Source organism: Rhincodon typus, chromosome 17 (genome assembly GCF_021869965.1).
Source record: "Rhincodon typus isolate 14 chromosome 17, sRhiTyp1.1, whole genome shotgun sequence".
NCBI classification, from domain to species: Eukaryota; Metazoa; Chordata; class Chondrichthyes; order Orectolobiformes; family Rhincodontidae; genus Rhincodon; species Rhincodon typus.
In genome coordinates this window covers 16,381,789-16,408,603 of record NC_063348.1, presented here as the reverse complement: position 1 = coordinate 16,408,603, position 26,815 = coordinate 16,381,789, and the positions used below count along the sequence as shown (strand labels likewise).

General features: G+C 39.9%; 1 protein-coding gene across 1 annotated transcript in view; it reads right to left on the bottom strand.

Moving 5' to 3' along the window:
• Positions 1 to 26,815, bottom strand: part of LOC125485268 (anoctamin-9-like) — a 191,555-nt gene that overhangs the window by 58,206 nt on the left and 106,534 nt on the right. Inside the window, exons 10-11 of the mRNA XM_048607302.1 lie at positions 25,943 to 26,047; positions 12,498 to 12,662 (exon numbers count right to left, since the gene is read on the bottom strand). Of these exons, the coding sequence (XP_048463259.1) occupies positions 12,498 to 12,662; positions 25,943 to 26,047 (270 nt within the window). The remainder of the gene's footprint in view (positions 1 to 12,497; positions 12,663 to 25,942; positions 26,048 to 26,815) is intronic.

The following is a 26,815-nucleotide window of genomic DNA, read 5'->3' as shown; positions in this document are numbered from 1 at the left end:
TAATTATTTCTGCAAACCTTTATGGCATAAGAGGTGAAACCTTTCAGAGTCGATTAGCTCATGAGATGTCTCAGTCACATGCAGTATGGCTTGATGTTGATAGAGCCTTGGGCTGAATCTTGAGTTTTTTTGGCTAAGTCCAAGTTGCATCAGGCTTTAGAAGATTTTTCACCACAAAGCCCTGCACGTTCTCTCACTATTTTACCAAACCTGCACGCAATATTACCTACTCTGTTGTTATAGTGTCTATCACATCCAATTCTGGCCATATCTTACCATGATCCATTCCCAAGATAATTCACCACTCAGCAGATATCTCATAATTCACTGGTATCCCTTGTGCCCGTGCCATCTTTAAAAGCCCATCTACACCTGAACAAAAAATATCAGTCTGGAGTTGTCCTGCATGGTTCCTGACATTTGCCCTGTACATACAAAGGGAGAAATAGGCAGCCCACTGTGCAAGCAGGGACCTGGATGTCCTGCTGGATTGGGTGGTGAACAAGTGGGATGTCCTCTTCCCCCAGAACCAGGAGTACAGGCCACAACACCAGACCATGCCAGCGTGGTCTGAAGTCACCACTCAGGTTAGTGCAGTCTCAGCCATCTGGAGAAATACTCAGCATGGTAAGAATAACGTTAGTGGCCTTCTCCACTCTACCATTGTAAGTGCCACATACTCTCTGATGCCTCACAATCACTTTCTCTCTACTACTGTACCCATCTCCAACAAAGAACTCATGCTCTACTACTCTAAGTGATGCCTACCGTATCTTCCCTCATTCACTGACATTTACCCCAATGCCCGACACCACAAACCCTACATGCTTCTGTGCTGCCTACACACTTGCTCAGGACACATATCCACTAGCACTAACAGTAACTGCTGTGCCCCCCACTTTCATCTCAGGTAGTCAAGGTGAGTAAAGACATCTCCCTGTTTCATCTTCTATCCACCATACCACCCAGGTCTTCCATTGCACCATATGCCATCACTCATCCAAAAGCACACCCAGGCACTCAAGGTTCACCACTCAAATCCTTCTCTCATACCTTATCCATTTCCATATTCCAATCACACCAGCTGTACAAAGATCCTACCTTGTTTCCAAAAAACCTAATGCCATTAAGCTTTGGCAAAAATATCATTTATGTACAGTGAAATTGTCGCTGACATTTTTCCCTTTTACCTGTGGGAGGTGTTCTGCAACAGATGAGAAAGCCAGAGAACTGGCAGTAGATCAGTATGCCTTCTTTGCTTCAACATCCTCAAGAAGATGGTCTAATGAAGCATGAGGACCAATGCCACAGAAACAGAGATACCAATTCTGGAAAAGCCAATGAGGGTGATGGTACATAGCTTTCTTAAGTTCTTCTTCCTGTTCTTCATTCTTATCTTGAAAGGACCAATGGAGTGGAAATCCCAGATCATATGACTGTTTCTTTCTCACACCTGATACTCTCCATATACTTTTGTCCCTTCAGAGCTGAGTTTGGATTTTGTTTAACATTTGGCTATAAACACGGCAGGCAGTTCTTGCTTAGCGCAAAAGACGTGGACTTTGTTAATTTTCCAATTTTGATCTTTTGTATTCTTGAATAAATATCTCATTAGTCATATGTTTGTACATTTGACATCTTTGGGTGACCCCACTTTCACATTATATGTCCTGCTGGTGAGGGAAAAGCAGCAGTCAGTGAGACAATGTATTAACATCACATGGTGCTGAGATTAGGTAGCTCTAAGGTTCCATCACCATATTAGAGTAAAACACACAGAATGCTGGAGAAACTCAGCAGGTCTTCCAGCTTCCACAGAAGTTTGATTTATTTTCGTAACAGAGGTTTGTCATGAAGTGTTCCATGATAGCCTGCAAGTTGAGAAGAATCCTGAGAAATCTCCTTTGACCCTTCCATCGTCATTGATCTTTGAATGTTTCAAAGAGCATATATGCTGTCAAGTTGTTTTGAAATACTTGAGCATCCAGTAGGTCAGTTCTGAACCTGTGAAAGGCAGCATTTTAAGTAGCTTTTCTCAGCAGACCAATGTACTACGAGGCAGAGTGGACATGTGAGCTGATCTTCCTATATATCCCACCTAGAATCACTGTGCACTCCCTTGACAAACTGATACATACAATGAATCTCTCCTCGCAGAAATGTGGAAAATCATCACTAAATCTATCTGCAGTCAAGGAGTTATTTGCTAATGAGACGTAATGCTTTGTGATTGCAGCTTCTTTTCATATTGAGATATCTGATGAGGCTGCTAATCTTTTACATGGGTGTGGCTAAACAGGTCCAACAGCAAACTAGAGTAGTTATCTTCATAGTGGACATATATTTACAAAAGTCAAACTTTGTTTACAATGCTGGTTCATTCAGCCTCAGTAAATTTTCTTCTTCCTCTGTCTCTGATCACTTGTAAGGGCAATTCTAACTTACTGATGGATTCTTCTGTACCTATCTGTACTGTTTAATGAAGTCATTAATCACTGAGAAGAGGGACTCATCTTCTGCCTGGGGCTGAGCAGGTCCATTAAGTGCCAGAGACATTGGATGTTTTGTTATGTACCAGCTGCAGAAAAATGTCTGTGACGTGCTCACCAAGTTGTGTTCCCAAGTCTAATCTACAAAGAATACCTACTGAAGTGAAAGATTGTTAGCTGGTGAAGGCTTTTATTTTCTTTATTCATTCGCAAGATGAGGGTATCGCTGGCTAGGTAACATTTATTGCCCATCCCTAATTGTCCACAGGGCAGTTAAAAGTCAACCACATTGCTCTGGATCTGGAGTCACATGTAGGCCAGACCAGGTAAGGATGGCATTTTCCTTCCCTAAAGGACATTAGTCAACCAGATAGGTTTTTCCAACAATCAGCAGTGGAATCATGGTCATCATTGGATTCTTAATTCCAGATATTTATTGAATTCAAATTCCACCATCTGCCGTGGTAGGATTCAAACCCTGGTCCCCAGACATTATCTGGGTCTCTGGATTAACAGTCCAGCGATAATACCACTAGGCCATCGCCTCCCCAAGTGAAGGCCTGCTAGTGCATCCTTTGAGGTTTCAATGGCTTCATTCTCTGAGGATCTTTGGTGCTGGCCTCTTTGCGGAGATGCACTGGTTGGGAACAAGTTGTCTAAGACAGATAAAAACTTGTGCAGATTAACAATGAGCTAGCATTGGTGCTAATGGGAGAGCAGCACACAGCACAGCATAATAAAGGCCATAAATTAATAAATTAGCTTTCTTGTCACATGTACTCAAGTGAGTACAGTGAAAAGTTTACAGTTGCCACATTACAGTGCCATTGTAGGTACAAAGGTACCTGGGTACAGATACTTAAGATCAAATTCTCAGGAAACAAAAAAATTAGAAAAGTAAAGAAATAAATAGTTCAGTATAGTAGGTCATTGAAATAAATTAGAAAAATAAAGAAGTAAAGAGTTCAGAATATCAGTCTTCTGACCCAGTCCATTCCAGCACCTAGCCTCAAGGGAGACCTCCAATACCTCGCCCCTGCCTGCACCAGACCCACCAACGTAGCAGTCACCCCATTTTAGGTGCCATCTCTTCACCGCTGGGCCCACTTTGCTGACACCACTGAACTCACATTTGCCCTGCAGCCAAATGTTCCTGGCTTTGCTGCCAGGCGAGGCTGTCGACAGGCCACAAGTCCGCCGCCACCATCTTGAAGAGTCCACTGCCGCTGGTGCTGCCATCCCTGATGAAAAGCCTAGCTGCCGCTGCCACTGGCCCTGATGCCAGGGCAAGGACCCTGCTGCTACTGCCACTGGCCCCTGAATGGCCCCGAATTTGCTGCTGCCAACCTCTTATCGCAGGGAGAATATCGGGAACTGGAGTACTGGGTTGGCTACACACAGAGGTCTCTCTCTCTAGGGTGCAACTGTGCTATTCCCCAGAAAAATTCAGATTTTTCTCCCTGTAGAGTGTGAGGAGCCTGATTTCTAGCATTGCTCCCTGCTACTTGCCCATAGCATCCCTTCCTCACACCAACCATTCTTGGAGCTCTTGGCCCACTTATGTATCACATTTTCTTGTAATGAGGCAAGGGGAGTATGATGGCAGTGGATTCAAAAACAGTGGTGAATGAACAAGGGAATTGGTAAGGTGGCCCAGTGATTGAGTAGGAAGTGCTGAGAACAGGAAAGGTTAGTAGTTTGGAAGGATGAGGTGGGTGAGAGCCAATGAGTGTACATGTATCACTGAGAATTGCAGTTTATCAGCCTTGGTGAGATGTATTTGCATTGGCAGAGTTAGAATGAGTGGTTGCTCTGTGTATGTGAGGTAACAGAGAGGCATGTTGGGACTTACCCTTTTAGAGCACAGGACATCATTGACCTTCTTTCACTGGTGGCCATCCTACTTCATTTGGGACACAGCCTTGACCTGCATCCAGGCTAGCTTGCTGTGGGGTTGTGGACTCCTGTCATGGTCACCTGGAAAAAGGAGACCCTCCTCTCTAACATCCTCCAACCCTTCTAGATCATGTCTGAGAAGAAGCTTTCCTTTCCTCTAAGCCATGCATTAAATGTAGAGGCTCAAGGATCACTGGTGTTAGTGTGCAGCTTGTAGAAGTTGTGTGCATCTAGGCTTTAAATATTGAGTCAGAGGTGTGAAAGCTGTATGGCCAGATAAGTAGCGAGCACTTCAGCTATGTGATTCCCCAAGAAAGACACCCCAGAGTATAGCTGCATATAAGGTGAAGAGTGAATAATTACATGAGAAAAATTGTTCTGAACCATCATGGACCAGACACCATTAATCTCACCAAAGTGCTTTCACTGAAAATAGGAAAATTCCATCCTAACAGTCAGTGTTAGCATTGTGAAACAAAACAAAAATGCACAGGCAAATACAGTGTCCAGCTAAGACAGGATGTTACATCTGTAACAAAATGGGTCACTTTCAAAGGATATGCAGAAGTCAGAAACAGTTCCAAATCAATGGACATGCTAGCATATACACACATAAAGACCTGTACACTGTATATCAGTAATCGCTATTTGACAAGATACCTTCATTTGAAGTAATACCTCCACTGGAGAAAATACTCAAAGCAAGGAGAAACAGTCGATCCATTATAACCAGGAATTACTTAATTTACTTAAGTGAATGGTTATATTCCTTAACTTAAGCTTGAAACGGGGGTGAGTGTCAATGCTTTATCTGACGATATACTTGGCTTAAACACATGAAGTTACAGCATACCGACTGGAGTTATGTGATGTTGGGGAAACAATTTTTAGGCATAAGGAAAACTACAAGTCTCCCTGAAGCATAAAGACTATTAGGCACTCCAGAACAGTTAGCGTACAGAACTAACAAAGTTCATCCTTGAGTCAAGATGTGTGTTTTGCCCTCAACGTCCTGTAATTCTTTGATGTAGTTCACAGCTGTACTGGGGGAGGACACCTTGGACAGCTTGTCCAGCAAGTCTGTATGGTAGCACTCAGGAATAGGAAGGGTGCAATCACTTTGATGGGATTGTACTACAGGCCTCCCAATGGCTAACGGACAATAGAGGAACAGATATGTTGGCAGGTTATGAAAAAATGTAAATACAACAGGGTTGTTGTGGTGAGTGATTTTAACTTTTCCCTATACTGACTGGGAATTGCTTAGTGTCATACGTTTGGATCAGGGATAGTTTATTAGATGCATCCAGAATGGTTTTTTGAAACAATATGTAAATAGTCCAAATAGGGAAGGGGCTGTACTCGATCTGGTCTTGGAGAATGAGCTCAGCCAGTGATTGAAGTTTCAGTGGAGGAGCATTTCGGGAACAGTAACTGTAAATGACAATAAACCTAATTCTAATTCTAAACTGGGGGAAGGCTAACTACCACAATATTAAGCAGGAACTGGGGAATGTAGTTTGGGAGTAGCTGTTTGAGGATAAATACACATCTGGCATATGGAAATCTTTTATAGACCAGTTGATTAGAATTCAAGTCCAGCATGTGCCTATGAAAATGAAGGATAAGGATTGCAAAATTTGGGAATCTTGGATGACAAGATAAATTGAAACCTGGTTCAAAAAGAAAAAGGAGGCATACATAAGCTCTAGGAAATGAAGACAGACGGAACCTTCAAAGAATATAAATATAGCAGGAAAGAACTCAAACTAGGAGGCAGAAGGGTTAAAAGGGGCCATGAAATGTCTTTAGCAAAGAGGTTCATGGAAAATCCTAAGGTGTTTTATATATGTATGGAGCAAAAGAGTAATTAGGAAAAAGGTAAATCCACTCAAGGTCGAAGGAGAGAATTTATGCTTGGAGCTGGAGGAAGTGGGTGAGGTCCTTAATGAATACTTTGCATCGTCATTCACAAACGAGAAGGACATAAGTAGAGGGGTATGTTGATATTCTAGGTCATGTGAATATAAAAAAGGAGGTTTTGGGTGTTTTGAAAATTATTAATATAGACAAGTTCCCAGAAATGGATGGGATCTATCCCAGAATGCTGAGGGAGGCAGGTGAAGAAATTCCTGTGGCTTTGTATGAAATCTTTGTTTCTTCTGTAGTCACAGGAGAGATCCCAGGGGACGGGAGAATAGCCAACATTGTCCCTTTGTTTGAAAAGGTCAAACAGGGATAATCCAGGAAGTTACAGGCCGGTGAGCCTTACGGCAGCAGGAAGAAAATTATTGAAGGAGATTCTTAAGGTTAGGATTTACTTCCATTTGGAAAAATATGGACTTACTAGTGATGGCCAGTATGGCTTTGTGCAGAGAAGGTTGTGTCTCACAAGCTTGATTGAGGTTTTTGAGGAAGTAACAACAATGACTGATCAGGCAGGGCAGTAGCCGTCTATATGGACATTAGCAGCCCTTTGGCAAGGTCCCTCATGGCAGGCTGATACAAAATGAAGTCACAAGGGATCCGTGATGATTTCATGGGCCCCTGTTGTTTGTAATATATATAAATGTAGATGGCCTGATTAGTAAGTTTGTGAACGACTCAAAGATTGGTGGAACTGCGGATAGTGAGGAAGATTGCCAGAGGATACAGCAGAATATAGACAGACTGGAGACTTAGATGGAGAAATGGCAGATGGAGTTTTATCTGCACAAGTGTGAGGTAACGCATTTTGGAAGATCTAATGCAGGAGGGAAGTATACAATAAATGGCAGAACTTTTAGTAGCTTCAACATACAGAGGGATCTAGATGTAAAGGTCCACAGTTTCCTGAAAGTGGCAACATAAATGGATAAGGTAGTTAAGAAGGCATATGGCATGATTGCCTTCATCGGTCAGGGGATAGAGTATAAAAATTGGCAAGTCATGTTGCAGCCACGTAGAACTTTAGTTAGGTCACATCTGGAATATTGTGTACAGTTCTGGTTGCCACACTACCAGAATGGAGGCTCTGGAGAGGGTGCAGAAATGGTTTACCATAATGTTGCCTTGTCTGGCGGGTATTAGCTAGGGTATTAGCTAAGAAGAGTGATTGGACAAACTTGGTTTTTATTCACTTGAATGTCGAAGGGTAGGGGGTGACCTGATATAAGTTTACAAAATTGTCAGAGACATGAATAGAATGGATTGTCTGTTTCCCAGGTAGGAGTGTCAATTATGATGGGGCATAGGTTTAAGGCAAAAGGTGGTAAGTTTAAAGGAGATGTGAAAGACAAGTTTTTTTACACAGGTGGTAAAATGCCTGGAATGCACTACCATAGGAGGTGGTGCAGACAGATACAACAGCAATGATGAAGAGGCATCTTGACAGATATATGAATAGGTAGAGAATAGAGGGGTATGGACTACATAGTGGCAAAAGGTTTCTGATTAGAAAGGCATCATGTGTCGGTGCAATCTTGGTGGACCGAAGGGCCTGTTCCTATGCTGTACTGCCCTTTGTTCTTTGTGCAAGGCACAAGTCAGGAGTATAATTGAATACTCTCAATTTGACTAAATGGGTACAGCTCCAATAATAGTCAAGAAGCTTGATACCATCTAGGACAAAGCAGCCTGCTTGATTGGCACCACATCCACAAGCATCCACTCCTTTCGCCTCCAAAACTTGTTAGCAGCAGTATGTACATCTACAAGATGCACTGCAGAATTCACCAAAGATCCTCAGACAGCACTTCCAAACCCATGACCACTTCCATTTAGAAGGATAACGGCAGCGGATACATAGAAACATTACTACCTGCAAGCCTTTGCCACTCACCATCCTGAATTGGAAATATATCACTGTTCCTTCACTATTGTTGAGCCTGAATCCTGGAATTGCCTTCCTAATGACATTTTGGATCTACCTAGGACATGGAGTGCAGCAGTTCAAAAACGCAGCTCACCATCACCTTCTCAAGGGCAACTAGGGATAGGCAATAGATGTTGGCCAGCCAGTGACATCCACATTCCATGAATGAATTTAAAAAAAATTCAAATTTTCCTCAATTCTGGTGAATGATCACACACAGTCATAGAGTCATACAGCACAGAAACAGACCCTTTGGTCCAATCCGTCCATGCTGAACATAATCCCAAACTAAACTAGTCCCACCTGCCTACTCTTGACCTAAATCCCTCCAAACCTTTCCTATTCATATATCCAGCCAAATGTCTTTTAAACATTGTAATTGTACCCGTATCCACCACTTCATCAGGAAGTTCATTCCACATGCGAACCACCTTCTGTGTAAAAAATCTGCCTCACGTCTTTTTTAAATCTCTCTCCTCTCACCTTAAAAACGTGCCCCCTAGTCTTGAAATTCCCAACCTAGGTAAAATGCAACGACCATTATCTCTATCTATACGTCTCATTATTTTATAAAATTATTTCAGGTCACTCTCAACCTCCTATGCTCCAGAGAAAAAAGTCCCAGGCTATCCAGTTTTTCTTCATAACTCAAACCTTCCAAAACCCAACAACAGCCTGGTAAATCTCTTTTGAACCCTCTCCACTTAATAATATCCTTCCTATAACTGGGCGTCCAGAACTGGACACAATATTCTAGAAGAGGCCTCACCAATGTCCTGTACAATCTCAACATGACTTCCCAACTCCTATACTCAAAGGACTGCACAATGAAGACAAGCGTCCAAATGCCTTCTTAACCACCCCGAATGTTAGTGATGCAAACTTCAAAGAAGTTATGTACCTGCACCCCTAGGTCCCGCTGTTCTACAAAACTACCCCCAAGGCCATACCATTAATTGTATAAGCCCTGCCCTTGTTTGTTGTATCAAAATGCAATGTCTTACATTTCTCCAGATTGAACTCCATTTGCCATTTTTCAGCCCATTGACCCATTTCATCAAGATCCCTTTGTAACCTTTGAAAACCTTCTTCACTGTCTACTATGCCACCAATTTTTGTGTTGTCCAAAAAACCTACTAACCATACCTTCTATATTCTCATCCAAATCATTTATATAAATGGCAAACAAGAGGACTCAGAACCAAACATTGTGGAACACCGCTGGTGACAGGCCTCCAGCCTAAAAAGCAATCCTCCACCACCACTCTCTGTCTCCTGCCTTTAAGCCAATTATGTATCCAACTGGCAAGCTCACTCTGAATCCCACATGACCTAACTTAACTAAATAGTTGACCATGCAGAACCTTGTCAAAGGCTTTACTAAAATCCACATAAACACTGACCACTGCTCTGCGATTATCAATCTTTTTGGTAACATCCTCAAAAAACTCAATCAAGTGAGACACGATTTTCCTTGCAAAAAACCATGCTGTCAATCCCTAATCAATTTTTGCCTCTCTAAATGTCCATAAATCCTATCTTTTATAATCACTTCCAACAATTTGCCCACAACCGAAGTCAGACTCTCAGATTTTATCGTTCCCCGGTTTCTCCTTATAAACTTTCTTAAACAAAGATACATTCGTCACCCTCCAGTCAACAGGCACCTCACCCGTAGTTATAGATGCTGCAAATATTTCTGCAATTTCCTCCCTCACTTCCCACGATGCTCTGGGATACATTAGATCAAGTCCCGGAGATTTATCCACTTTTATATTCACTAAGACGTCCTCAAATTTCTCTTCTGTAATGTGAGCTGTTTTTAAAACAGCAAAGTTTATTTCTCTGCATTCTCTAGACTCCAATTCTTTCTGCAAAATTTTCATTTAGTATCTCTCCCATCTGCTGGAGTTCAACACAAAGACAACTTCCTGATCTTTAAGAGGCCCCTGCCCTCTCTCTAGTTACCCTCTTGCTCTTAACGTATTGTTGAATCCATAACCTTATCTGCCAATGCTATCCCCTCTTTGCCTTCCTGATTTCTCTCTTAAGAATGCCCCTACACTTTTTATATTGAATAAGAGGTTCAGTTGAACCAAGTTGTCTACATCTAAAATAAGATTATATTTTATTCTTGACTAGAACCTCATTATTTTTATTCATCCATTGTTCCTTCATCTTACCAGCCTTACCCTTCACTCTAAAGGAACATAATGCCTCTGAACTCCCATCATCACACTCTTGAAAGCCTCCCATTTGTCAGACGTCCTTTTACCTGTGAACAGTTTTTCTCCAATCAACTTTTGAAAGTTCTTGTCTCATACCATTAAAATTTGCCTTAATCCAATTAAAAACTTTAATTTTTATGGAAGGCTTATTCTTTTCCATAACCATTTTGAAACTAATAGAATTATAATCGCTAGACCCAAAGTGTTCCCCCACTTTTACTTCAGTCATCTGTCCTGCCTTATTGCCCAAAAGAAGTTCTAGTTTTGCTCCTTCTGTAGTAGGAGCATTCACATTTTGATAAAGAAAATTTTATTGAGCACACTTGACAAATTCTACAAACCTTTAACACTATGGTAGTCCCTACCAATGTTTCAAAAATTAAAAACGCCATTATTATAACCTTATTATCCTCACATATATCTGAGATCTCCCTACATACTTGTTTCTCAATTTCCCTCTTACTATTGGGGTGTCTATAGTATAATCCCATCAAGGTGATCTTTCCTATTTCTAATTTCTACCCATATATTTTCACTGGACGATTTTTCAGAAATATCTCCTCTCGTTACAGTAGTAATGTATTCCTTAATCAAAAACGCCACCCCACCTTCCTTTCTTAACTCCTTTCCTGTCCTTTCTATTGCATCGAAAACCTGGAACATTGAGCTGCCAGTCTTGTCCATCTATCAGCCACGTTTCTGTACAGCTATGACATCCCAATTCTATGTTCTTAAACATGCCCTGAGTTCCTCAGCCTTACCTGTAAGAACCCTTGCATTGAAATAAATGAAATTTAGTTCTTCAGAGTTAATGCATACTTTGACTTTGTCCTGTCTTTCTTTCTAATTGACATCCTGTCTTCACTTTCAGAAACTTCCCCATCAATCTTTCTATTTACACTGCTACTTAGAATTCCTCCACTCCCTCTCTCTATCAGTATAAAGTTTCCCGTAATGCAAATCTCCCTGCTAAGATATTGGTCCCTTTCCAATTCAAGTTAGCCCCATCCTTTTTGACAAGGTCTTTTCAGTCCCAAAATTCATTCCAATTGTCCAAAAACCTGAATTCCTGAACAACACACCAACGCTTCAACCATTGATTTATCTCCTTTAACCTTTTGTTCCTTCCCTTGTTTCTGTTTGGCATTGAGAGTAAACCAGAGATTACTACTATTAAGATTCTATTTTTTAATCTTTTACCTAACCTCTTAAATTCACTCTGTACTGCTTTAATCTTTTCCCTAAAATTGTTATTTCTACCAATGTGTACAATAATTTCCGGCTCCTCAATCTTACCTTTAACAACATACTTGAAATGTTTGGAGATGTTCTTAATCCTAGCACCAGGAAAGCAACAAACCATCGTAAATTTATGCTCATTGCCACAGTATCTCCGGTCTACCCCTTGACAGCAGAGTCCCCCATAACAATAATTCTATTACATTTTGTCAAATACTGTCTAACATAACAATCATTCTAAGTGTCCAATAACTGACTACCCCTTCCATTTTCCTCGGAGAGACTATCCCCTTCAACAGTTCCAAAAACTAAACATGTATTTGATAGAGAATAGCCTCTGGAGACTTTTGAACTATCTTCTTACCTTGTTAATTCTGTTCCTTTTCATAAATGCTGCTCCGATGTTTCCAACATTTTGTGTTCTTATTACATTCTTGAATTACTTTCATAACATATCATGTGAGGAAATATTTGTTTAAAAATCTACAAATCCTCTCAACCATTCTACTCTCAATATCAAACAGGTCACTATTAATCCACTGATTTCCTGGGAAGTTAAAATATCTGTAACACAGTTATTTCCCATTTCAGTTATCTATGTAACTTGTACCTAGAATGCTTCATCTGGTGTTCATCCAAGTTTAGAAATAGGGCTGTGCTGATAAAAGTCTTCAGCTGCTAACCGAAAAATAAAAACTGTATGTGAATGAATTAAAAATATTCGCATTTGTATGTTAGATGTTAGAAATGGAGTTTTAGTTAGTAGGACAAAGTAACTTGCTTCAGTCATACCTTAGTCATGATTATAATTGTCAAGAAGTGCATCACAGCACTAATTATTACAGCCAACGAACTGGCATATTCATGTACAAAAGCCACTGATGTTTTTGTTAGTATAACATTCATCACAATTCGGAATATCACAATGCCAAGCGCGATACTGATTATAATGGCAATCTGTAAAATAACAGAAGAAAAATATACCTTTAAAATTGTCAAAGAAAGGTCAGAAACAGCAAGCAAAAGTCATTGTGAAAGATCCACAATACTAGCACAATGTACAGAGATAAAAACAGTTAGATAAGGACACCAAGCAATTACAAAATGGTAAATGAGGGTCACATCAAAGATATCCAACACTGATATCATCAGTCTTGGTTGGATAAAGGTGGAACTCCACAACACTTATACAGTCATGACAGGCAGAGGAATAATGGAAAATGCAGTAAATAAATATACTACTAAAATAGTTAACAGTTTCACAAAATAAAGATGGACAGGGACATACAACATTGTCATAGTGCGTTATATTAAAAACACCGGCAGATATGTAGGCTTAGAAATGCGAACAGATTGTGCTATGTTTCAGGTGCTAAACTGAGGCATAAGCCTCCAAGGTGATAGGTAGATAATACGTTCAATTCAAATTGTTAGTCTGTCACTCACAATATTAGATCGGGCTGCTCCATAGGTGCCCTGAGTGCATATCAGAACCATTTAAAACATGAACTTGTGAATAAAGGTCCTGCACAACTGTGATTTTAGTATGAACTCGCCCAATTCATCATATGCTAAACTTGTCTAACATTTTGAGGCATGAACCATAATCATTTGACATCTCCAACAATGCTCCTGCTGCCTGTCCCAGAGAAATTACAAGTATGGCTTTGAGTGGATATTCAGCAGCTATATATGCTCCAGATTCATCAGCATGAAAGATCAGCCCTTACAATACTCAATATACCTACCATTTCCTAGTATATTTTAAACAGCCTTCTTCTGAACCTTGCACTCTTGTGCACCTGTATTCAACTGCAACAGCGCTGGTGCATTTTCTCACTCATTAGCAAGCTGGTATCTGTAGCATCCTATCACTCTGCCCAGCTCCCTCAAATTGATGCCTTGACATAAAGGTGGATACCAACTGGGGGAGGGTGCGGATTGGTACCGCAATGGACAAGTGGAACCCCAACATCACAAAAGTGGTAACTCCCATCCATCCTTTTTTTAGATTGAGCTGTAAAATTTGCAGGTTGCATGCTCTCGTATTGCTTCCTGCAGCCAACTTAAGTACCTCAATAAGCATAACATCAGTGGGTGGCTGCCTGACATCTTACCTGGCAGCTTTGAGGAGAAGGAAGGTGATGGACTGGCCACCTGTGGGGTCCCGTAAGATTTATCCTGTGGTGTTAGTATCTGAAACATGCTTGTCAGGGTTACTTAAAGTGTCACTGCATCATTAGGAAGTGGCCTCTTCTTCAAATGTCAGAACTCCGTTCATATCTTCCACAGCTGGAGTGAAAGATGAAAGGCTCTGTCTTTTTCACCAGTAGTCTTCCGACTGGAGTTGTAGTCACCCTTCTCCTACCAGAAGGCAATGTACTGGTGAAAATGTCAAATGTCATGCGTTAATAGCTCTTATATAGTATAAGCACATGTGCATCGTGTGGAAACGAGTGTTGCAAAAGTGATAAGTGTGTGAAGTTGACGAATAAAAGGTGCAAAGAAGTGGTGGTGCACTGATTGTAGGAGAGTAAAGAGAAGCAAGAGAGCAAAATATTTTTAGTTGTGAGGTTACAGTAGTCAGAGGCGCAAGGAGAGAGTAAGGGAATTATAATAGGCCAGATCTATTAAGTGTGAAATTGTCAACATACATTGCCAATACAATTTTGAAACTGACAGGAACTTCTGATGTCCTCAAATATGCAGTTAAATTCAGAAATCCAAAAGTCACTGGCAGTAATTTCTTGTTCCTCCATAGCAAGCACTGTTCATGCCCCACACTTAGCAATGTTCAAGAAAGCAAAATTGATGTGAACTCACCCTTTTAAACTATAACATTGCTGCTAAAGTACAATGAAAAGGTTATAAAAATAAAATACTGCAGATGCTTAAAGTCTAAAATAAAAATAAAAAGTGCCAGAAGTAGTTGAAAGGTAGCACCATTTGAGAAACAAAGTCAACATTTTAGTTCAGTGAGAAGTTAGAAATGCAATAGATTTTAAGCAAGTGAAATGACAGTGGGTGGAGGAAAGAATAAAAGAGAAGTTCTGAGACAGGGTGGATGACAGGAGAGTTTAAATGAGAAAAAGGTTTGTCAAGCAAGGCCAAAGAGGGTGGTAATGGTACAGATAAAGCAACAAAATTGTTTATAAAGAGGAGTGAATGGAAGAATAATGAACAGTTGCATTCTGAAAGCAAAAACAAGAGAAAAATAAGTTAATGCCAAAACATTGTTATTGTGTCAAAATTGTTTAACTCGGTGTTAGGTGCTGAAGACTGGGAGGTGTGTAACCAGAGGTGAACTATTCTTTGCGTTTGCAAAGGGGTTCAATTTGTTAAGATCCCAGCTGATATTACTACTGGGTAAGTGATATCCCAGAATAAAATCTGGCCCGATAGATCATATTTAGGTTCTTTTAAAGTTAAACATAGGAATCTTTAATTGTAACATGAAGTCATAGGCTGAAGACTAAATAAAAACCGAAAGAACTGCGGATGCTGTAAATCAGGAGCAAAAACAAAGTTGCCGGAAAACTCAGCAGGTCTGGCAGCAGCTGTGAAGGGAAAAACAGAGTTAATATTTTGGGTCCGGCGTGAAAGGGTGCTGAGGAAGGGTCACCGGACCCAAAACGTTAACTCTTTTTTTCTTCACAGATGCTGCCAGACCTGCTGAGCTTTTCCAGCAACTTTGCTTTTGTTCCTGATAGGTTGAAGATTTGTTTTTAACAATAAAACAAATTTATTACATAAAATAAAGAAAAGAAGAAACTAAATTAAGCTATCTAAATGTAACAGTTTGAAAGATTTGAAAGCGCAAGTCAAAACAAAATCCCATCTATTCCCCAACGCCATCACTTTTGTAGATATTAACCTAAAACTTTCTTGGTTGGCAAAGATGAAGTAAAATGCAATTCAATAAAATGCGGAGGAATTATATGAAGCCTGGTGATGACCAAATGATCAGAAAGGTCACTGGTTTTACTGTCTTTCTGTGTTCAACTGAAGTAATATGTATATATTTATATCAAGCTTTGTAACTCAGTAATAATGAACTGAACTGTTACAGAAACTTTGGAAAAGCTGAAATTTTATCTAAAACAAACACAGTAAATCATATGTAATAATGTGGTCTATTCATTGGCTGAATTTGTGATTGTCATGCAAATATACTGTGTGGATGCATACAGATTTTTGGGTAACATGAAGGAAGGGAAAGCTAAAGCTGATAAGCCTCTTTTCAAGGAGACACAAGCAAGTCCTAATGAGTCAACTGATGAAACCAACATGAAAGATATGACATATTTGTGATGTCTGCCAGTAGTTAATTTGATCATTTGCTGTAGACTGGACAGTGTAAACATTGAACACACAGCTTCTTTGTATGGAAGAGTACTAAAAAAACTTGCCTCATAGCAAAATTACTAGTTCAGGGAATAGAGATCATTTGATCAATAGCTAGACGTTAGATTCTGGTCTGATCTTCAGGCAAGTCCACAAAAACGGTTCACTTGTGATTGTAAGCATTGAATGCAGTATTTTTTTGTTGTCTACTTTGTTTTAATAAAGAACATTGGATACATTTCCATTGTTAGAACTGCCTTGGGTCATTACTATCCAGAGTAAACTCAAATGGACTAGGGAAAGTGGAATAAAAGCTTTACAGTTAATTAAAATCCTGGTAATTTCCCTCTCCTTCTCTTTCCAATGTGTAGGTTTGACATATCTGCTTCTTCCCAATTCTAGACCAGTGAGCTGTGAATCCTTTTCGTTGAATATTCATACAACTGACAGCTTAGACTTTCTCAGTTATTTTGTATTTTGCAAGGTTCCAACCAAACACTCCTGGTCTGGAAGTTTCACAAACTACATTCTTTCACTAATGTAACTTACTTTGTTAACTTGTCTGAACAAAATCCCTTATCTAGAATAGACTATACTTGATTCTGACTTTAATCAGGTTTCCTTCAAACTGCATCCAAAAGTTTTTGTTTAAAAAGTACTCATCATAAGTTTTCTCTCCCTGGTCATAAATGCTCACAGTATAAACAAACTTCCAATGAACACTTTATGAGGAAAATACTGGTTTTAACCGGTTTCAGAAAGAATTGTAAAATTTTAATACACTTCACAAAAATAGATCAACACCCATATACCGCTAGTTTAAAATCCAATTAAAATATACGAATCACACACCTTTCATCACAACTGAAGCACTGCAGGAGACTAAGGTTAGACAGGACTGCATGAGAGAAAAATAACAGTTGCACCTGTTAACTGAACGGTGTTATTTTTAAATTCTTTTATGGAATACAAATGTTACTGGTAAGGGCAGCATTTGTTGTCTATCCTAGCTGTCATTAAACTGAGTAGCTTGCTAATCCAGTTGAGAGGGAAGAAGCTATTTAAATTTTGTAAGCTGCTATGGTCAAATTTGAACCAATGCCCTCAATGCATCAGTTTGAGCCTCTAGATTAGGAATCCAACGCTTTTACAACTATTTCACATTTCTCCATGTACTACAAAGCAGATACAGCCTTCACATTCTTTCCAAAGGGTAGTGCCCAGAAATGGACTCCATACTCTAGTTGAGGCCAAACAAGGATTTTAGTTCTTTACTTGAGCATACTAAAGAGCATAAAAATCACGCTAATAAAAATTGCTGATGATATGAAAGTAGAAAATAGTGAAGAAAACTAGAAAAAACCTTTAGAAGACACAAGCCAACAACTGGTTGGACAGTAGATAAAATGTATTGTGGATGAGTATACTTTGTGAGAAAAACTTTGAATACTGTCAGTGGAAAATATGTAGATGATATTAAATTCTGAATATTTTGTTATTATGTGAGGACTTAGGTTCTAAGGTGTAGGAAAATGGATTTGAGTTTTTCAGTTCTGTGGAGATCTGGCCTGGTTTTGCTAAATATCAGAAAGTCATTTTAAATACTGAGATCAAAACAGCACTAACAAAATGTCATATGATTTTGGGTGAGTGACCAGCAATCCGACACTAAGGTGTTGCTGTCTTGAGTTTTACAACTATGATACAGAGGAGCTAGTAGCAGGTTAACACAGAGGTTTCAGATCCATAACAGCAGAGTGGCTGTTATTATCAGTATCCAATCAGTAAAGGCTGCAGAAAAGTACTGAGGTCCTCAGAAGTCAATGAGAAGAAAGTTCTGGAAGCCGGAAGCTGTGAGGTTGTCAGTGAGAAAGATTGTCTACAAGACTGTTGAAGACATGAGTTTAGGGAACTCTTGTTAACTAATTAGAGAGCTGAGTTACCAATTTATGTTAGGGATTACAGGGACAGGCATTAAATTAAAAAAAGTAATCTATTGAATGCTAAAAAAATTGCCAAAAGGGAATTGATTACATGCCAGCTGAGCTAAAAGCTTGGAGATGGGGTGACTTTGCTGAAGTTCGAGTATCTGTCAGGCTTTAACTCCAATAAAAGGGGTCAATCCCCATTTCTAATTTTTGTAATGAGATTCTTTCAATCGTTTTTATTTATACCCATAGAATCCCTACAGTGTGGAAACAAACACTTTTGCCCAACAAGTCCACACCGCTCCTCAGAGCATCCCACTCATAGTTAATATCATTCAAGTTTTCTATTTATTCTAAGAAACTTCTGTATTCTTTTGGTAAACTGACAGCCTCTTGTGACTAAGTTTAACAATAAACAAAAAGAATAAGAAAACTATAGTCTATCAAGCCTATTTTACCCTGGGATATGACTTGTCCAAATTATCATCAGCTGGGATTATAAGAGATCTGGGGACTTAACAATATTATTCTCTCAAAGTGCAAGTACATGTAAATAAAGCCAAGGAAAAGGCTAATATAATTTTAGGTTTTGTAATTAGAGACATAAAGTACAACAGTAGAAATGTCCAAAAAGCAGCAAATGTTGGAAATACTCAGCATGTCAGGTACCATCTGTGGAAAGGGCAAAAGAATTAAAGTTTCATATTCATGACCAAACCAACAACCTATATATTTGTAAGAAACAACAGTGATTTTATTTATAACCAAGAGTTAATGGCAATCAAACCCCCTTGCAGTCATTTCAAGCAATCCCAGATTCAAATCAGGAGGATGACAGATTTTCCTCCTCTCATTTTGTAATCAATTAATTGTCCCTTTACCCTACCTACCAGTCTACTTCCAGAGGAAATGTAATTCCACTCACAATATGCAACTTTCAATACTCCATTGTGGAAAGGACAGTAAGATCAACCCTGATTTGTCAATGTGATAACAAGGATGAGAAACTATGAAGATAGAAGACAGAAGAGATAATTCAACAAATTGAAATGCTTCAGGAGAAAGAGAGAGAAAAAAACTTAAAGCTTTCCAAAATTTTAGGAAGTTTAATAGAAGAAATAGGGAAAGAATATTTTCTTTGGTTAACAAGACACTAATTATTAATTATTATTAAGAGACTAAGGACAAAGTTTAAGTGAAATGTCTTTCCAAAACCTTCCATAGAAACAATTAAGGCAAAGATTACTGCACACACAGGCCTATCTGCACAACTACACTGACAGAGTATCAATAAACTATTGATATGGTACGGTTTATCTGGCAGCAAAGGGCAGGAATGATTGGGAGTGTTTTTGTAATCATACAGAAAGAGCATTGATAGACCTATGCCCAACCTCCCAAAAGAAATACACCTCTCACATGAAACATTCTGTTGGATAGTTGCTCTTATGTCAACTCTTCTCTAAAACCTTAAAACAAAAGGTTATAGAGTGTACAGAGAGAATATTTCCATTTTTGCAAAAGCAAAACAAGAGACTATAAAAACAAGATAGTCACTAAGAAATCAGAGAATTCAGATGAAAATCCTTACCAAAGAGGAGTGGAAATGTGGAACTCCCCACCCCAGGAGTAGTTCTGGTGAATGGTGTATTGAAGGGAAAGCTAGTTAAGGATATTAAAAAATAACAATTGAAGATTCTTGTATTATGCTGAAAGAGGTAGATGAGAAAGGATTAGTGTTTACCCAAGTACAACATATAAGATAGAACACTAATAGAGGTGAATGATGTATTTCTGTGTTGTATATTCTATGTAATTATTATCTTTTCCTTAAATTTGACATAACATACAATTTCCTTCTCCACCAATAATGATATTTTTTCTATTCATTTGTGGGCTGTGGCCGTCGCTGGCTGGCCAGCATTTCTTGCTCATCCCTAGTTGCCCTTGGGAAAGTGGTGGTGAGCTGCCTTCTTGAACTGCTGCAGTCCTCCTGCTGTGGGTTGACCCACAATGCTATTAGGGAGGGAATTCCAGGATTTTGATCCAGTGACAGTGAAGGAATGGCAATATACTTCCAAGTCAGGATGGTGGGTGTCTTGGAGGGGAACTTGGAGATGGTGGTGTTCCCGTATGTCAGATGTCCTTGTCCTTCTAGGTGGAAGGGGTCGTGCGTTTGGAAGGTGCTGTCTGAGGATCTTTGGTGAATTCCTGCAGTGCATCTTGTAGATGTATGCACTGCTGCTACTGAGTGTCGGTGGTGGAGGGAATGAATGTTTGTGGATGAATTAAATATTATTTGTTCTTTCCCCTTCTTGTGTGACAATTCAAATAATCCAAAGCATTTAAACAAAGAAGCTCAAATCCACACTGGTGAAGAGACTAGTGGGGAGAAGTTAATTTGGACAATTTCTTGGTGCGTTGGGGTTGTAATTCATGACTCGCCAGAGATTGTTTTCACAGATGTGGAAGTGTACAGCCTCATATGACTCATGCTGCTGGATGAGTTCACTTTCAAGAAGGAGCCTAAAAGTATATGCGAGAAACATGTGCCACAGCTAGCCTCCAACTCTGAAAGGCAATATGCCCCCTTTACGGGGAAATTCATTGGATCAGAGAAAGCTGCTGATGAATGGCGCAAATCTAAATAAGGAGAAACACCACACCAAAAAAAAGGTTCTGAGGTTCTCAGAACAATACCAGAGGCATTAGTTATTGAGTCAGACAGAAAAGAAAGGCTATTTTTCTGCAAGAATCCAGGAGACCCTCAAGGCAAACTCATGAAGTGGAGTATGTAACAAGGGAGGTCAAGACCAAAAGCTGGCCCAAAAATACTTGACAACAGTTTTGAAGAAAGGGTACTGAATATGGCCAAGGTTAGTGAATGCAACGTCACATCAAATGTCATCAAATAAAGCACCAGCCTCTCATTGTTTTCTATTTTATTCATTCACAGGCTGTGGGCATCAGTGGCAAAGCCAGCACTAAATGGCCATTCCTAATTGTCCTTTAGACGATGGTGATCAGCTAATTTCTTTGATATAACATAGTCATTTGCTTGGCCATTTTGGGAGAGCAAGTGACAGATGACAGTTGGGAGTAACAGATAAACCAGGCTGGATAAAGTGAGGAGTAAAGTTCCCTTAAGGTCATTAGTTGACCAGATAGATTTTTCTAACAATCCAGTAGTTACATGGGCAGCATTAACAGTATTATATTTTTGTTTCAAGTTGATTTCTTGTCTGAATTTAAATTGGATTGCTAGTCCTGGTTTCGGGATTATTAGACCACTAATATAGACACTAAGCTATCATTTTTTACAATGCCCCTTACTCTTATTACCCAGCAATATTCAGGAGCACTGTGGACTTGTGGCTAATATACTACTGTCACCTGCACACACACCTTCCAATGATGGTAGCATAAAACCAAGAGATATTGAGTACACTGGGACTATACTCATGGGAATTTAGAAGAATGGGGTGGAGGGGGGATCTTGTATAAACATATAAAATCATGCAGGGAATAGATAAGATATAAGCAGGGAGGTTGTTTCCACAGGCTGGTGAAACTAGGACTAGGGGCATAGCCTCAAAATAAGGAGAAACAGATTTAGGACATGAGTCAAGGAGGAACTTCTTCTCCCAAAGGGTTGTGATTCTGTGGAATTCCCTGCTCAGTGAAGCAGTTGATGCTACCTCGTTGAATGTTTTAAAGGCAAAGATAGAGAGATTTTTGAACAGTAACGGAATTAAGGGTCATGATGAGTGGGCGGTAAGTGGAGCTGAGTCCACGAAAAGATCAGCCATGATCGTATTAAATGGCGGAGCAGGCTCAACAGGCCAAATGGCCTACTCCTGCTCCTATTTCTTATGTTTTAACCCATCTCTTGTGCCTTCCATGTACCTCCAGTGACACATCACCCAGAGTGGCATATCATGAATGATATTCTGCCCAGCCCCCTGCAGGGCAAATTCACACATAACAAGAGGGTGCACAGAAAACTGGTGGAGGACGGGCAAACCTTCATTTGCTGAGATGAAAGAAGACATGGTGCTGTGAATCATAGGTCAGCTGAGATAGAGCCTATGACATCCTGTGCCACAAAAACCATTGAGGATAAAGCTAACTTATTGCCTGAGATGACTCTACTCCCTCCTCATCTAAATCTAAACAAGTAAAAAGGCAATACCAAACCAAGGAGAAGGTTCTAAGGTTCTTAGACACAATACTGGAGGCATTAGTAATTGAACAACAACAACAACAACTGAGAAAGGGTCGCCAGACCTGAAACATTAACTCTGTTTTTTCCTTCACAGATGTTGCCAGACCTGCTGAGCTTTTCCAGCAACTTTGTTTTTGTTCCTGATTTACAGCATCCGCAGTTCTTTCAGTTTTTATTGTGTTAGTAATTGAGTTGGACAGAAAAAGAAGGGCTATTTTCCTGCAAGACTCCAGGAGACCCTCAAGGTAAACCCACCAACTTTAATTGGAGCATCTAACAAGGGAGGTTAATGAAGTAAAACTATAGGTGATGTGATTATAAATCTGTTGCTTTCATGACTCATCATAAATCGCTCTTGCTTTTCTGCCTTCAGAAACCCAAGAATCATCACTTGGCCAGCTGTAACACACCCAGCCATATAAATAATGTGACAGCATTTAAGAGGCTGGGAATTCTGTGACAAGTAACATACTTTCAAATTTTGTCAGGCTTGTCCAACATATACAAGGCCCGAGTCAGGAGTGTGATGAAATATTCCCCTCCTGCTTGCATTAGAGTAATTCTGACAACAGTTAAGAAGCTTGACACCATCCAAGACATACCAGCCGACTTAATCAGCACCCAATCCACCAATCAAGACATTCATTCCCTCCATTGCATAGTGGCAGCAATGTGTACCATTTACAAGATGCACTGCAGCAACTCATCAAAAATCCTTCAACAGTACCTTTCAAATCTGCAAGCTCAATCATCTGAAAGGTCAAAAGCCTATGGGAACACCAGCACCTGGAGGTGGTGGCTTTCCTTCAACCACACACCATTCTGACTTGGAATTACATTGCCATTTCTTTGCTGTCGCTATATCAGAATCCTGGAATTTACTTTCTAATAGCAGTCACTTGCGCCAGATGAACTACCATAGTTACAAAGATGGCTTACTATTACCTTCTCAAGGGTAATTAGGTATAGGCAAAAACACTGGCCTTATAAGCGATAGCCACATGCCCCAAAAGAATAAATTTAATATAGAAGAAAAATGACTCCACCAGTGCCAGTAGAAGTGTGTATTGCTATTTAAACTGGCTTTCTTAGACTGCACATCTTAGAGAGTAGCATTGAGTTGAGATCAGTGCATAGTAAGTCATCAGGTGACTAGACTGTAGCTAGGTGCAAAGGAATAACTTGTGTCAACTGACCGGAGGGATTGTTGCAAATAGGTTCTGCTACAGGGGACTCAGATGAGGCATCCACAAATAGGACAATGTTGATGAGAATGAAGATGCTTGGTGCATCGGCAGACCTGCCTGATAGCCTCCTGTAATTGTTAAGGAACCTGGGGTAATCTAACTCAATATGGCAGAAAGTATCACACAGAACCTGGAGTCAATCATGGAAGTGGTAGCCAACTCAGCACCAGACTGAACATGACAGGAGTGATTAGTGGCTACTATCACAGCTTCCATTGCAGATAGACCATGGCAACCAACATCTCAGAGCTGTAGTGGAAGCTTAGGTGAAGATCATGAGATCCAGGCTTGCTGTGTTGCAAACATAGACTGCTGTCATCCTGAAGGTGGAATTCAACGCTCAAAGGGACATGAAGGGACTTACAGCTGCCCAGCAAACTGCTCCAGCAGATTACAAAGACTGTAAGTTGTTGCTCCATGGGAGTGCAGTAGCACAATGGTACATGCTATTGTCTTTCATAAGGATATGATTTGATCTTATATCGGAGTGGCTCAATCAGGGCTATTTGCTGATACGAGCAAAGCCAGATTGCTACTGCTCATGGTAAGATAATGAAATTCAAAGCTAGGGCTTCAAGGTTTGGAGTTACTCAAGGGATTCAGCAAGGCCATGCGCAATCTCTACAAGTAAAAGTCATCTGCCAACCATGCTACAGTAACTGGGATAATGCTGTTTTGGTGCACAAAAGCAGACAAGAGCATTTGCAAAACATTTGGAAAAGGATTGTGCAAGGATAGTCAATTATTTTACTTTGCTTTATTGATATATTGCTCAATAAAGTTGTTGTGATGGATTTTGCATTGATGTTTATTGCATGACTTAGCCTGAGGGAACATTGTTTTGGCAAGTCTAAAATGAATGTTCCACAAAAGAAAAGTGGATCTGTATTAGGACTGGGGAAGTTCATTTTAATTGAAGCAAAAACTCAGTAGGCAATCCCTCTTGCTTCATCTTGCTGTGATAGTACATATGGTCTGCTCCCCTCCTCCTCTCCCTCAAAGGCAGTGTCTAGATTCCAGCAGGTAATGGCTGAGTGTGCATAATTGTATGTTGTGTGTATTCAGTGTACCACCCCAAACATGAATCATCTCTTGGACATGTACTCCACAGATCTAAGATACTACCTGGCTACCAGACAATCTCAGTGGCAAAATCTCTCCTTTAGAAATCCAGCAGCCAGATCCGTATGTTGTGGGTAGCTTTCATAGAAGGCCCTCCAACAAGATATGGCAGGACATTGCAGGAGTGTCATGAGTCATGTGTGGAGTACATAACCCTTGTCAACAAGCAGCCTTCTTGTTGTCCACCTCTGAATGACTGAAAAAGGTGAGAATGGCTAAGTGCATCAAGATAAAAGCAATATGGATGCTGCAAGGTCAGTAGGCATTCATTAATTTATTGGTGTAATCGCACAATAACTGCACATTGACTGAAGTGAAGCCCTTACAGTTGCAGTATTACTCCCCATTGACTGAAGGGATCTGTGGAGTTACATGTGTGGAGTCGCTAGTGCTCTGCAACATCAGGCAGATCAATATCCTGGAAAATGCAAAAGCATTTTTATCCTGTTTTTTTTCCCCTCTTAGAGAAAAGAGGATGAAATCCCATCTCCTATTCTGATTGCTTTCTGAATACTTCAGTGGTAATATAACTGACATGTTTGCTTTCGTTGCCTGCTACTGCCTTAAAGAGAAATCCTGATATATAGAAAAGATGATGGTGATCTTCCCAGTCACTGGGAAGGCTATCTTTAGCCTAGTTTGAAGCACAAGGTCATTGTCGAGGAAATTGCTTTTGGCACACAACAATTTCGGAGTGTTGCTCCAAGAAGACAATCTCATGGTGAATCCTTTTGGGAAAGACCTTCTTCTCCTTCCTTGATGAAGAAATTCTGCTCTCTGACCCCTCCTTTGCATTGCCTGTTTTTTGCCAAAGCAAGTTACTGGATCTTGTATCAATGTAAGCCAATATTATTTTCAATCTTTCTGCAGTCTATACTCCTCCAGCAATTTACCAGAGTCTCCCCTAACTCTGCCTGAGCACTACTGATATAAAATCTCCTCAGATGCCATACAGCCATTGGATAAGCCTCATAAATGGGCCCATATTACTTCCAAATGTTTGTTCAAGAGTGAACTGCTGCCAATATTTGCTGCTCAATTATGATATCCTGATATTGCATCAGTTCATTGATGTCAGTCAGTTTACAACAGTGCATATTCAGTGACTTGCAGTGCACTCAGAGATGCACTTCTGTCTACCATCCTAGTTGACTCTTGTTCTGGGGAGTGCGCAATAAGCATCCAGCATGCCCTCCTGTGCTACAACTTTGCAGTTAAACCTGTGGACCACTACTTCATAAATTAATTTAATTTTTCATTAATAAGTATTGTTTGCCATTTGTGGATTAAAATATTGAGTTAAATTTTGAATGACATAGTACATACTAACATATATACCAAACATACTATGATTTCAGAAGATATTCTTACCAGGAGAAATCCCAGCATGAGGACTATTGTGGCTCGCAGGTACGAATAGCGGTACTGTGTCGGTGGCACATCAGGGTCATATATTAGCCCAAGAGCAAGTTCCTCCTGTATATAAGATAAATATTTCGAGTGGATTTTTCTCTTTGCCGACTAATGCTGAAGGTTCATTAACTTAAGTCCTGCACTGTTAGTCAACATGAAACCTCTACTCATTTTGACAGTTGATTTTTAAGTGAACATACTAACGCATGAATTAGCAGTAGGAAATGGTCATTCAGTCTCTCCAGCCTTTTCTGTCATTCAACAAGATTATGACTGATCTGACTGTAGCCTCAACTCCACATTCCCACCTACCCCAATAATCTTCAACTCTCTCGTTAGTCAAGAATCTATTGTTACAACTGTGACAGGAGGAATGCACTAGTGACGAAGTCCCACTACTCCGCAAGTTGCACCATTAGTATAAATGTTTAAGCTTAATAACCAAAAGGGCCATTTGTTACCACGATCCATAATAAAAGAGACTTTCACCAGGTTTCTTCAATTAACTCAAAATAATCTGTTCGTTATAACACAAAATTTATTCATAATTCAATTGGCAAAAACTGTAATCCAGAATTAGAACTAAATCCCTTTTAATCCCTAGGCCTGAGCTTTGGAGCTATGTTGGACCTGTACAGAATGTTTGAACTATAGCAGCACCCTGAATAGTGACTGCCCACCTGCAAGAATTGTTGCCTGTGGTCAAAAACAAGATAGATATTGAAGCAGTGAAATCCCTTCCTGTTCAGGACCCAGGCTGGATAATGCCATGAAACTCTGAGTATAACATATGTACAGTTGATGGCTCCTCATACCTGAGGGAAGCCAATA